Below are 13,652 nucleotides of genomic sequence, written 5' to 3'. Positions count from 1 at the left end.
AGATTAAAAACTGACACATTCATTGTAAAGAGTTGAAACCTGCACGGTAAAGAAGAATTACAGACAGAATTAGAGTGAGGCTTACCCCCAAATTTACTCCATTAGTTCAGAAAAATTTTAGATTTTTACATTTAATAGAATTTCAAATGTATAACCACATTGTCAAAGATATTTAAACTGCTAATATCTCTGAAAGTATCCATTAGCTTTAACATACCAGAAGATAAAACAACATGCAAATACTTATTGGAAAACATACATGATAAAACAAAAATTATGCCTTATAATTAGTTATTTTTTGGCTCTTATTACTTTTAAAAGTGGAGGACATGATTCTCCAGGTCACAAAACTGATTTGTTATACTTTTATGGTTTTGTTAAATCCTTTTTTTTTTTTTTTTTTTTTTTTTAAAGATTTTATTTATTCAGTTTTTTCCCCCCAAAGCCCCAGTAGATAGTTGTATGTCATAGGTTCACATCCTTCTAGTTGCTGTACGTGGGACTCGGCCTCACGTTGGACGGAGAAGTGGTGCCTCGGGGCGCTCCCGGGATCCGAACCCGGGCCGCCAGCATCAGAGCGCGCACACTTAACCGCTAAGCCACGGAGCCGGCCCTTGTTAAATCCTTAGAGTCTATTATAACAGTGGTCACCAAATTTTTCTGTAAAAGGCCAAACAGTAAATATTTTAGGCTTTGTGGGCCATATGGTCTCTGTCACAACTATTCAACTCTGCCGTTGCAGTGTAAAAGCAGCCATAGATAATGTAAACAAATGAGTGTACTGTGTTCTAATAAGACTTTATTTAGAAACACTGAAATTTGAATTTCATATCATTTTCCTGTGTTATGAAATATTATTTGGATTTTTAAAAACCATTAAAAAATGTAAAAACCATTTTTAGTTCACAAGCCTTTCACAAAAACAGGTGCAAGCCAGATTTGGTCCATGGGCCATAGTTTGTCAACCCCTATAAGATCAATTAAAAATGGTAAGTTTTACTGGTCTTTATAGGCTAATTCAATATCTGAGACGACATCAAGAATTACAGTGCTTATGACATCCTTTATTCAATTCACATAGAAAAGCATGCAGTATTAATGTAAGACAGTACAGTATTAATGTAAAATGTTCAGTGCACATTAGATAAACAAGTCATTAGCATACAAACCATTTTGAAAGGCCTATATAGGCATAACAAACATGTTTAGAATAATATACTTTTTCAAAGCCTAAATGAAAATTGTGCTTAGCTCACCTATTCTCACCTCATCAACACTTCATGAAAAAAAATTTGCCCTACATAAAAGATATTCTTTTAGCCAAGTGAAACTTCTTTTTCTTAAGGAAAACAGTGCAAGCAAGAACACTACCACCGTGCATACAGAGTTTCCACAAAGAACAGTAACATGCAAACAAGAACTTCATGACTCCAAAAAAAAGCTTCCCTGGGACGTGAGTGGACCAAGAAGTTGGCAAGGAGTGCTTCTGCACCTGCATATCCAGAACAATGCAACTACCACATTTAGGCTTCTCCAAACCCAACTGTTCCATGCCTTCTTTCCAAAGCAGGCTCAATTTCTGATTTTCAACACACACAGAAAGATAACCAAATGAAAGCTACCTGACATAAAACAAGTATTTTCATACAGAAAATGTATTCTTGCATACCAGCAAGATGTTTTCACAAAAACTGGACAAAACAAATTTTAAAAATGCTAACATAGGGGTAAAACCTAAAAAAAAGTAAATGAATATTGGATTAAGGTTAGAGTGCTATTTCTCCATCATGGCCTTGCATAAAAGTTAGGCCGCATCACTAAACATAAATAAAAAGGGGCAGGCAAAATAATTTCCACTCTAGGAAAAACTTTAAAGAAACTCAAGTGTCTTACAAGCAGTGTGTAGACAACACTAAAAGTTTTATTTAAGAAATCCAAGTTCTAAAGACAACTGAGGCTCATTAACAGGCCATTGTATCTAATAGTTAAATCAAGATTCAAGAAAACAAAATATTCCCAAACCAGATACATATACTATTAGTTAAAAAGAAACCCTCTCCCTACCCTTTGTGGTCAAAAAGATCCCCAAATGAAAATGAAAAAGAACAAACTATTCAAAACGAACAGAAGTATTCTGGGTACAGAATCCACCATTCTGATTTGACACTTGACTAAAGACTATCAATTCAAAATTGTATAGAACTTTTACGAGGGGAAAAAAGTAACCTTACAAACTTATGTTCCTCTCAGAACAAAAACTAAATGACACCTTTCTAATGAGTCAACTTTTAGTTGCTTTTGATGGGCTGGCATTGGAAAGACTGCTCTGGATTTTTCTTTTTGTTGATTGATTCACATTTTTATTCCTCTTTTCAGGCACAAAGGAAGTAGACCAAGGAGACTGAAGGTGGTTATGAAGATCATGCATCTCTGAGGACATCTTAAACAAAGATGACCCAAACCTTTGATCTTCGAATAGATGGTGTGAACTGCTTAACAAAACACCCTGGGAAAACTCAGTCTGAAACAAACAGCTTGGGGGTTTGATTTCATTAGTTCCTGGGTCAGAATTGGGATGGAGTGAAAAATCTTCATTCATTTCTTGGTCAGATGGAGAGAGGAGAAAAAAAGAAGTGGGTTTCCATTCATTTCCATTTTCTAACTGATCAGTAGTTAGAGAACCTTTGGAAAGGTTTGGCTTAGTTCTTTCTTCCAACTTATCTGGTTCCTCAAGAAATTCACTGCCTTGAGATGACTTTGATAATCCATCCAAATCCACTGACTTAAAACCGTTATTACAAGGGCTCTTGCTGTTGTCTGACTCTGACATCATTGAATCCAACTCAGAGATTTTGTCAAGGTAAGCTGCATCCATTGATGCTTCGCTGGACGTTCTTGTCCGATTCATTTCAAAAGAGCGAATAGAATTCAACCTCTTGGATAAACATGAGCCTGGTTTCTCACTCAATTTTGAAGAAATTTCTCCAACAGAATTTGCTATCGTATTCCCCTCTGAGCTTTCAAAATCCAAGCTTTGGGCATAGCTTGTGGAACAACAATCCCAAAACCCTGTCTTTGGGGAAGTAAAACAGTCTGATTTCTTTTCATTTTCACTTCTATCATCTTCTGAAGAATCTTTATTACGGACATTCAGAGAATCACAAAAATCATCAAACACCAATTTTCTGAGATGGTTTGAGTGCTTTTTGGAACCTCCCGCTTTGACCACAGAGCTCTCTCTATTCTCTGGAGTATTGAGCTGAAGGCAACTCAGGGACAAAGGAGTACAAGGAGCTGGAAGATCATAAAGTTCTTCATCTTTGTAGGGTACACAGTCACTTGGCTTATTACCCCATTCTCTTTCCAAATAAGTATCCATACTTGTATCTGTCACATCTAACATTATTTCCACTCGTTTTTGATACAGGTCTTTGTTCTTAGAACAATTTGGTTCTGTTTTGCTGGTGCTTTCCTGTCTGGCAGAACTGCCCGAAGGCTTTGCCAGGTGAGAACTCGAGGTGGATGAGCCAAGCTGCTTTCTGGCACCATCACCTTGATTCTTTGATGCCATATCCTCCTCGCTGCCTTTGCTCCCCTTGCCATCTGTAGAAAGTGCTCTCTGGCAAATGGAATTCACAGCTTCCTTCTCTTCGCTTGAATTTTTTAGCTGTGCAATTTGAGATTCTAGTTCCTCTATATACTTATCACTTCGTTCCAGGGCTTTCTTGAGGCGATTGGTTTCACGTTCATACTGTTCTACTTTGGACTGAAGAGCAGCTACTGTAAACCTTCCAAACCTGCAAGGAATGGAAGGATAGTTAAACTTATAGTTCAAGCTTTTTTCTTTCCTTTTTGAAGTTTAAGAGTGCAAACTGTCTCAGCCCATTCTAATTTCATGTAACAGTGACATTTCAGACCACTCAACAAAAAAGACAAAAGCAAAGCCAGATGTAGTATCTTCAAAAAGACACACTTCCTCACTTACGTAATAATAAGTATATGATAATAATGGCAAAGATCTAACAGGATACTTTTGTGGTCAAATCAGACTACTAGTAGCAGAGAGGCAGAAACTCGCTGATGATTTCCTTTTTAAGAGCTAGCTCTATCAATTCAGCTCATATATGCATGAACAGTTATCCCCTAAAACAATGGCAAAGATTTATGATAACATTTGAACAGTGGTCCACATCTTGAAATATTTACATTCAATCATTTTCCTATCGTACAGCAGTGTTTTACAATACATTTCTTATACAATGTCACCTTGTCAAACATAAAATGCCAATTTGAAATTCAGAAATCTTAGCAGTCCCAGCAGGGGTGGTTTTAAATACTTATTTGGACCCTTTCAATTATAGCCACCCTTGATCTGAAGCTTTTACTTGGCCTTTCTGAACACCGTGCTTTAATTCATTTCAACTCTACTTATTTTTGGCATTTTATAACTGTGTGGGACATCAATCTCATTTCTCGCAACTTTGAAATACAAAGTCACTACTTGTGATTCCAATATATTACACACAAAAACATTTTCATTTGTCCGAAAAGGAACATTCTGGAGAGTAACTGAAAAAGAACACATCAAAAATTCACTCCTTTTACTTGGGATTATCTTGTTTCCATTATTCCCTTAAGAATGAGTACTGGGTTCAGCTGAGAAAATAATTTTTGAGCACTCAGTATGGGCTGGTGGTATAGTTGGAGCTGGGGAATACAAAGATCAATAAGACTGTCCCAGATCCAAGGGACATAAAACATCTACCTCAAATTCTATTTGACCACCAAGGAAAATTCCATTTTTCAGGAAACTGCTTCTTACAAGCCAATAAACATAAGTCTTACATTCTTTTTTTTTTTTTGGTGAGGAGATCAGCCCTATGCTAACATCTGCCAATCCTTCTCTTTTTTCTTTTCTGAGGAAGACTGGCCCTGGGCTAACATCCGTGCCCATCTTCCTCCACTTTATATGGGATGCCACCACAGCATGGCTTGCCAAGCCGTGCGTCGGTGCATGCCCGGGATCCGAACCGCCGCAGCGGAGCGCGTGCACTTAACAGCTTGCACCACCGGGCCGGTCCCAAGCCTTACATTCTAACCCCATGAAAAATAACTTCTCTCCACAAAAAGTTTTTTTAAAAAGTCTTTTCTTAATCATCTTTTTGATGACTTAAATATTGACTCATTTTGAAGAATTTAGGAATTGTCTGTTTGGAGGAAGGTACTTGAGAAGGTGACTTCTGAAAACTGTTTTTATCTACAGGTTTATCTTCTTTCTTTTTCCCCTAATTATAAAAATAATTACAATTAAGAAAATGTACTAAGTATTAAAAAAAAAACTGTAAAGGAGAAGGAACCAACAGTAACTGCTCCTCTTAGAGTCAATCACTATATATTCTATGACTCCCACTCAATGCCCACTGCCTCCTCCTAAGCTGTAGCCCAATTCACTCTGCAGCTCATTCCCGACATGATCCCTGCTCTTATCACTAAGGAAAAAAAAGCAGGGACAAAGGTAAATACAGATTCATAAAATCCCAGGGTTAGAAAGGACCTTAAAAGACATGTTGCCGAACATTGATCTACTCACTGCAATTAACTGAACTCCCAGAAAGAACACACTCCCTTCAACCTCTAAAAAACAAAACAAAAACCATAGGTATAACAAAAACAACAGCAGCTACAACAATAAACCTCCCTGTTTTAAAGACAAAGTTTACTATTACGAGAATCTGGTTAAATGAATGATGGGAGTTTTTCCTTCTTTGTTAAAGAAAAATGTTTTGGTTTGTAAACGTAGTATTTGCCAGAGCGGTAGTTTCTGCAAGAGATTTTAAAAAGTGGACAAAGATCTTTAACTGTATTCAGCAAAAACATTTGTGAGGTCTTTGATTATAACTACTCTGACATAATCAAATAACAAATATATTTTTAAATGGAAAAACTATGTAACATGTTTATTTAATGCAAACAGAAAAAGTGACAGCCTTAAATGTGCTTACCAAGATAAAATTTGTTTTTTCTTAAGTGCAATTTTTATAATGAAGGTACCCTCAGATGAAAAAAATCAAACAATTTAAAATCAAATAATGTTTCTAGATAGTTAAGCCAGCTGTTACCACAGGATGTCCTTGGGAACTCAGAGGCTTACATAAGGAAAGACTAGTAACAAATAAGAAATGCTTCCCAAAATATTAGCAGCTTCTATTCCAGGTTTTAGCCTGGAATTTGAAACTTAATGTCATTTTAAGATGCTATATTTGTCCCTATGTTTTTTTAAATAATGTTTTTAAAAGAAGTAAGTTAACAAATAGTTCTGAGTTGAAGTCAAAATGATAGCCCTAAACTGTATTTTTTGTGTTACTTCAGACAGAAAGCTGAAGTCCATGAGAACTAACAACAAAAGCCAGCAACAGAGCACACATGAGAGGGACAAGCAAGCAGAAGTCATTGATGGAGCTGGCTGTTTTCTAAAAGGTCACTGCCCTCAATTCCCCAAAGTTCTATTTCAATACTTCACAAGTCTATAACACTTTCAGTGATCAGACCTTTTTACCATGCTAATAAGGGACCTGTGCTGGTGGGCAAACTAACAAAAATGGATAGTGAAAGCCATGGAACTGATCAATTAATTAATCAAGTCATGTAATTTATTTGTTTTCTGTCTTTCTCTTCCCCATCAGAGTACAAGCTCCAAGAAAGCAGGGAGTTTGACTGTCTTATATTTACTGCTAGCTCCCTAGAACAATTCCTGGTATATAGGAGTCCCTCATTAAATATTTTTTGAATAAATGTTATTTTCTTACTTTAAGGTACATCAATGCCTTACATCAAGACAGAGCCAATAACATAGGATAAGCTAAAAGTCCTTGGGCTGCTTTTACATGTTTAAGTATTGAGTCACTATATTACTGAACTAAATGTTTCATACATTTGACTGTTTATATTTTTTTTCACTGACCCAAGGAAAACAACAGAGACTGACATATACATAGTACAGTTTTTTTTTTTTTTAAATATAGGCTTGCTGTTCTATATTGCTCCATCCAAAAAAATTTCCACTTTGACCTTAGCAAAAGAATGCAAACAGATGAAATTTTTGACATAGGTATTAGGGATTTTCAGCTTACGCTGGATACCTATATTAAATTTGGCAAAGGGCAATTTACTTGATCATATAGAAATAACAATTAGGGATGCATATGATGCTATACTTCCAAGGAAGAAGACAATGAGGATAAGAGCTTATTTAACTTTGAATTTTAATACTCTGTTATTTGCACTAATTCCAGATATTTCCAAAGTACATAACATTAGATGAATCAATGCCAAGGCAAGCCAGAGGGATTTCTAACATCATTTACCATACTTCCTTTTCCTGAGCAAATTTCAAAATGGAGTATTTTTATAAACATTCCATTAGAGACCAAAAGGCTTTGATTTTCAAAGTAGCAGGGATGGCCAAAGCATTATGTCAGAGAAAACATCTTAGTGCAGTTTGGGAGCTGCAACTGACATGGGAAGTCTGTTCTGCTAGAGTCTAGGAGAAGCTTAAAGGATTTTTCATCTTGCAGTGTTAACTGATGTATGCATTCTGGTTGAGGGCTCCCCTCGCCCAAAAAGCTACAGAAGTACAAGACTGTTCCTGTCCCTACTAGAAGTAAGAGAAATGAAAGTCCCATTGGTTTAACTTTGAGCTATTATAACTAGAGTGAGGGCATCTCTAACAATGAAAAGTTCCCAAGACCACATTTTCTCATAGCCCATCACACAGGAGAAACAGGATGTGTGTGAAGGGGGTCAGAAGAAAGTAAATGTGATAAAAGAATAAATGCCAGAACCAAGTATCAAAAGAACTAACCTTTAGCGCCATGCTGCCATTAACTAATTGTGAAAACTTGAGCAATTCACTTTGCCTCTCTAGTTCTCAATGACATCCCCAACAAAAGGGAGAAATGCAGCATGCCCAGCGGGTTGCTGAGATCACCAATCTACAGAAACATCTTCTTGAGGAACAAGGGGACAGTGAGGAAGTGAGCCCACGTGCCTCCCACATATCTTTGATTTTATATCTTTTCCTTACTTGTTAGCTGAAGTAACAGTGAAACAAAGTGAAAGCAATCTTTGTATCGGGACCAGTTTTTGTGATCTGGCCTACTTGATAGATTTTCAGTGTTGATGTCCTTGCTGTATGTGGTTCCGATATGTACAAATTTCATTTACCACAGTTTAGTTAAATAACACCAGTCACTTAACAACATGGTTCAAATTTACCATACTGTATTAACTGTAACTAACTGCATAAAGTAAAAACTTCACGGCTAGCCTTTCAGTTCACAAAATACTACATAAATAACAAATGTGCATCATGTCAGTGATTGATCAGGTCACTTCTTTCAAAGTCTGAAAGTGGTCACCATGCATCTGTTATTTAGTTCACACACAGACAATAAAACACGTATTTGTGCTACTACATGACATTTTAGAAAAATGGATAATCAAAAGACATAACTGGCCAACAAATATGAAGGTGCAGCAAAGAAAAGTGATTAACACTAGAAGTGAAATCAGAATCAAATGTAAACGTAGTTACAGAAGAATAGCTGACAGTGGGAATGTTCAAACTGTCACCATTCAAGAGACCCTAGATATGCCAGAGGAACTTGGGAGAGGTAAATTTATGGACATAAATGAGAAAAGTGGTTGTGACAAAAAAGATAAAGACATCTAGAGGAAGTGACTGGCAAAAAACTTCGCATTAAAGCAAATAGAGATATTTCATGACATTGAAAGCACAAAGCATAAAATGTTGGAATTTGATACAAACTTAGGAGTATGACAATTCACCAAGGTGTTAGAAAAGATGCTAGCTTCATATCATAAGTTATATGATAAGAAGGCAAGTGTTACAGTCATGTGCCACATAACGTTTCTGTCGACAATGGACTGCATATACAACAGCGGTCCCATAAGATTAGTACCATATAGCCTAGGTGTATAGTAGGTTATACCATCTGGGTTTGTGTAAGTACACTCTATGATGCTCGCACAATGATGAAATTGCCTAAAGACACATTTCTCAGAACATATCCCCTTCATTAAGCGACATATAACTTTTTCAGATTATTCTCCACAGGTTTTTTACAAAGAAATAAAACACTTTAATTCTCAATGTTTCTAAAGTTTTAAATTGTACTACATAAATATTAGTATACTAAATAAATATTAGTTTTACTATCTTTTCATTTCCATATACATTCATAACGGAGATTTAATGTTTTGACAAAAATTGTTGAAGGTTAAAGAACAATTTGATTTTTCCCATTGATTATTAAGATTGCTTTGCATGGTTTTAGCTTGAGTGGTCATTTTCATGGTCCTATATACAACTGTGCAAAGTGAGGATTACCTATACTAAAGTAATGGTTATTATGTGAGAGAACCAAGTAAACTTATGTGAACTTCAAATTTTTTTTTTAAAGAACTGCCCCAGTTACCCACAGGAAGAATGACCCATTCGTAGAGTAGATTTTATCACAGAGTTGCCTGTCTGCATAGCTGCAGTTGCCTATCTTCTTATTCTCTGACTTTCAGAGACATTAGGAAAGTATCTTCTTTATTTTAAACATGGAGGAGAGGTAGAGTTTCCAAGGGAAGAACTTTCCATTGTTCCTTTCTCTTTCCTAAGTAATTTCTCTTAAAGCATAATTCACCAGTTAGAGATTCCTTAAGTTTGCTAACTCCTCTTTTTGACTACACATAACTTGCGTGAGTAGCTTGTAATATGAGCTCTTCAGAAACCTGAGTTTTGATAAGAGTGGGAAGAAAAGGGAGAGCTCCCAGCACTGTGCTCTGCCTTGTGAGTATGTGTATAGGGTACGTAGCGGGGCGTATCTCAGGGAAAGAGGACAGGGAGGACCAGGTTTGTAGGGAGCTCAAAACTGTATTTGGTGGTGGGGGCCTTTCTCTATCATCTACTTCTAACAAGTTGTTTGTGCGATACCCATGTCTATCTCATCTTTATGTATGTGTTGGGAGGTGGGGGAGCACTCTGTCTTTAAACTGCTAGAGAAGCTTTGGGAAGAGCCCTATGCATTTTTATCCACTGCTGAGCCTATGACTTGTCAGTGTTTCTTCAAGAGAGTTTTCTCTTTTTAAAATTAAATACTCAGTTATGAAACCACTGCATTCCTAGAGAATTTGTTAATCATAAAAGTACTGACTATGGCCAATCCTAGTCATACAAGTTGGTTCCACAAAACTATATTAAAAATTATGAGGCATACTGAGAGAGAACAAGAAGAAATTCTTCCTTCCTGAAGACTCAAAACAAAGTTTCTGTTCCCTGGCCCATCATCCATCCATCCATCCATCCATCCATCCATCAATAAAAGAAAGTGAACTCCAGGATGGAACTTACCAAGAGTAAGTGTAACAAATAAATCTTTAACGATAGTGTGATCACTATTGACAATGATGATGACAATAAGAACAGCAGCAGCCACAATTTATTGAAGGTTTATTTGTATCAAGCACGTTGCTTATAAGCTTGATATATATTATTTAATTTAATCATCATGTAAACTTTATGAAGCAAGATTATTCTTATTTTAAAGATGAGAGACTAGAAGCTTAAAAAGGTTATCTCTTGTTCAAGGTTATGCAGAAAGTAAGCAGCAGGAATAGGATTTGAATTCAAGTCTGTCTGAGTCCAAACACCATGTTTGAAATTATATGAAGTGCCTGAACATGAGATTACTTCTTAAGTAATATCAGTACCTATTTACACTATGCAATAGTATAAAATACAAGCTAGGTTTACTGAGCACAAAGTCTGTATTCACAGCCAACAGACTAGCATTGTTGTTGTAATATTTATTAATACATACATATGCTAACAGAAACATGCAGAGGAAATAAGAAAACAAGATGTGGAAAGACATATAGATATGTATGCAAAAAGTCAATAAATATTTACCAAACACCTACTATGTTCTAGACACAAGTTCAAGAATATTTTTTACAGGAAACTATAGCACAGACAGCTCACTCTGGCAAATGCCAACCCAAAGAGGGTGGCTATTTTAACCAGAGATACAAAGACTAAATCTGAACCAGAACCATGAACTGAAAGTTCCATCTTTGAGTGTGCTAAGTACAGAAAGTATAGATGATCACTTTACCTCATGCACAATCAACAGGCATCTTCAACCACAAGGAAATGATGCTACTTATGTGAAATGAGCAAAATTTTAAATGCAAAATTTTAGGGCCTAAACATCAGACAGGTACTTGTCTCAGGGTCTAATATTGATGAATAAAAAAACCAAGCTGGGACTGGTCCAGTGGTGTAGTGGTGAAGTTTGCACACTCTGCTTCGGCGGCCCAGGGTTCGCAGGTTTGGATCCTGGACGTGGACCTACGCACCACTTACCAAGCCATGCTGTGGCAGGCATCCCACATATTGAGGAAGATGGGCACGGATGTTAGCCTAGGGCTAATCTTCCTCAGCAAAAAGAGGAGGATTGGCAACAGATGTTAGCTCAGGGCTAATCTTCCTCACCAAAAAACCCCAGAAAAACAGAAAAACAAGCTATGTTATATTGCATTTTAGTTTTATCACAAAACAGAAAGTACTTCAATATTTGCAAGAATAAAAAAATGCCACAATTTCCCCCTTAAAGACAAAGGTCACATGGACAGTGGAACTAGACAAAGAATTAAGGCCCTTGTAGCCATTCCTCCTCCTTCTACCTCCCAAAAGTACTGTTTAAAATCAAGGTAGAAGAGCTGCCCCAGTGGCATGGTGGTTAAGTCTGCATGCTCCATTTCAGTGGCCCGGGGTTCTTGGGTTAAGATCCCAAGCGCAGACCTACACACCACTTATCAAGCCATGCTGTGGCAGCGCCCCACATACAAAATACAGGAATACTGGCACAGATGTTAGCTCAGGGACAATCTTCCTCAAGCAAAAAGAGGAAGATTGGCAACAGATGTTAGTTCAGGGACAATCTTCCTCACCAAAAAAAAAAAAAAAAAATTAAGGTAGGGCCTGCTTTGCAAGCTTTCAAATGGAGAGCAGAATTTAAAAATAATAGCTCATATTATTAATACAATTTTAAAGGAAGTTACTTTATTAAACACACAATATCCTAGTGCTGAAAACGCCTGCTGAGATACCTAGAAATTCTTAATAAAAACAACCCAAGTGGGGGCCGGCCCGGTGGAAGAGTGGTTAAGTTCATGCACTCCGCTTCAGTGGCCTTGGGTTTGCTGGTTTGGATCCTGGGTGTGGACCTATGCATCGCTCATCAAGCCATGCCAAGGCAGTGTCCCATGAAGAGCAACTAGAAGGATGTACAACTATGACATACAGCTATCTACTGGGGCTTTGGGGAGAAAAAAGGAAAAAAGGTGGAAGATTGGCAACAGATGTTAGCTCAGGGCCAATCTTCCTCAAAAAAAAACAAAAGCTGTTGTAATAAATTAAAAAAAAAAATTAAACAAAACAAAACAACCCGAGTGCTGGGCAGCACATGTAAACTGAAGAGGAACAGACTCCCTTTTGCCTAAGTCTGTAGAAAGGGCTGAACCATACATATATTCACTACCTGTGAAGGTGGACTACTCTTTTTTCTGTGGAATGAATTCCACTCTATTAGATAAATATATTTCATTTCAATTCCACGCAGAAATTCCCTCATTTGCTGCCCCCCATAAAAGATCAGCCTTGGGGCCGGCCCCGTGGCTTAGCGGTTAAGTGCGTGCACTCCCCTACTGGCAGCCTGGGTTCGGATCCCAGGCGCGCACCAATGTACCACCTTTCTGACCATGCTGAAGCGGCATCCCACATACAGCAACTAGAAGGATGTGCAACTATGACATAGAACTATCTACTGGGGCTTTGGGGAGAAAAAGGAGGAGGATTGGCAATAGATGTTAGCTCAGGGCTCGTCCTCCTCAGCAAAAAGAGGATTGGCATGCATGTTACCTCAGGGCTGATCTTCCTCACACACACAAAAAAAAAGATCAGCCTTGAAAATTTACATGACATTAATGGGGATTCTAATCTCTCATGGAAGGAGAGAACCTTAAGACATGCTATTTCATTTATTTTTACAGTCCTCAGAGGAATAAAGGACTTATACCTTTTCCCAAAATATAATAACCTTAACAACAACACTGACAAAGTCACAATAGTGTAAAAGAGTACAACTATTGTTGGGTAAAAAAACCACACTTAAGGGGCCAGCCCAGTGGCACGGCGGTTAAGTTTGCACGTTCTGCTTTGGCGGCCCAGGGTTTGCAGGTTTGGATCCTGGGCACAGACCTACTCACCGCTCATCAAGCCATGCTGAGGCAGCGTCCCATATAGAAGAGCTATAACTCTACAACTATGATACACAACTTTGTACTGGGGCCTTGGGGAGAAAAAAGAAAAAAGAGGAAGATTGGGAACACATGTTAGCACAGGGCCAATCTTCCTCAAAAAAAAAAAAAGTGTTCTCATTCACTTAAAAAAAAAAAAGCGTACTTAAACCTTGGGCCTAGTATCTATCTACACACTTTTCACTATAGTTAAATCAATCTCTTTGTCTCTCTCAGTATAAGGAACAATCCGAAACAAAATAAAATAAAAAAATAACCAGCCG

At 37.4% G+C, this 13,652-nt stretch overlaps 1 protein-coding gene across 2 annotated transcripts in view; it reads right to left on the bottom strand.

Moving 5' to 3' along the window:
• Positions 1 to 1,043: 1,043 nt before the first annotated feature.
• The window catches only part of OBI1 (ORC ubiquitin ligase 1), a 42,533-nt gene continuing 29,924 nt past the window's right edge, over positions 1,044 to 13,652 (bottom strand). For both annotated transcript variants that reach the window (XM_004423096.3, XM_087435954.1), the window contains one exon: positions 1,044 to 3,797. In XM_004423096.3, coding sequence (XP_004423153.1) covers positions 2,282 to 3,797 — 1,516 coding nt within the window. In that variant the 3' untranslated portion in view covers positions 1,044 to 2,281. The remainder of the gene's footprint in view (positions 3,798 to 13,652) is intronic.

Source organism: Ceratotherium simum, chromosome 10 (genome assembly GCF_057802395.1).
Source record: "Ceratotherium simum simum isolate JZ-2026a chromosome 10, ASM5780239v1, whole genome shotgun sequence".
NCBI lineage: Eukaryota > Metazoa > Chordata > Mammalia > Perissodactyla > Rhinocerotidae > Ceratotherium > Ceratotherium simum.
Note: the sequence above shows the minus strand (reverse complement) of the source record. Positions and strands in the feature narration are given on the sequence as shown.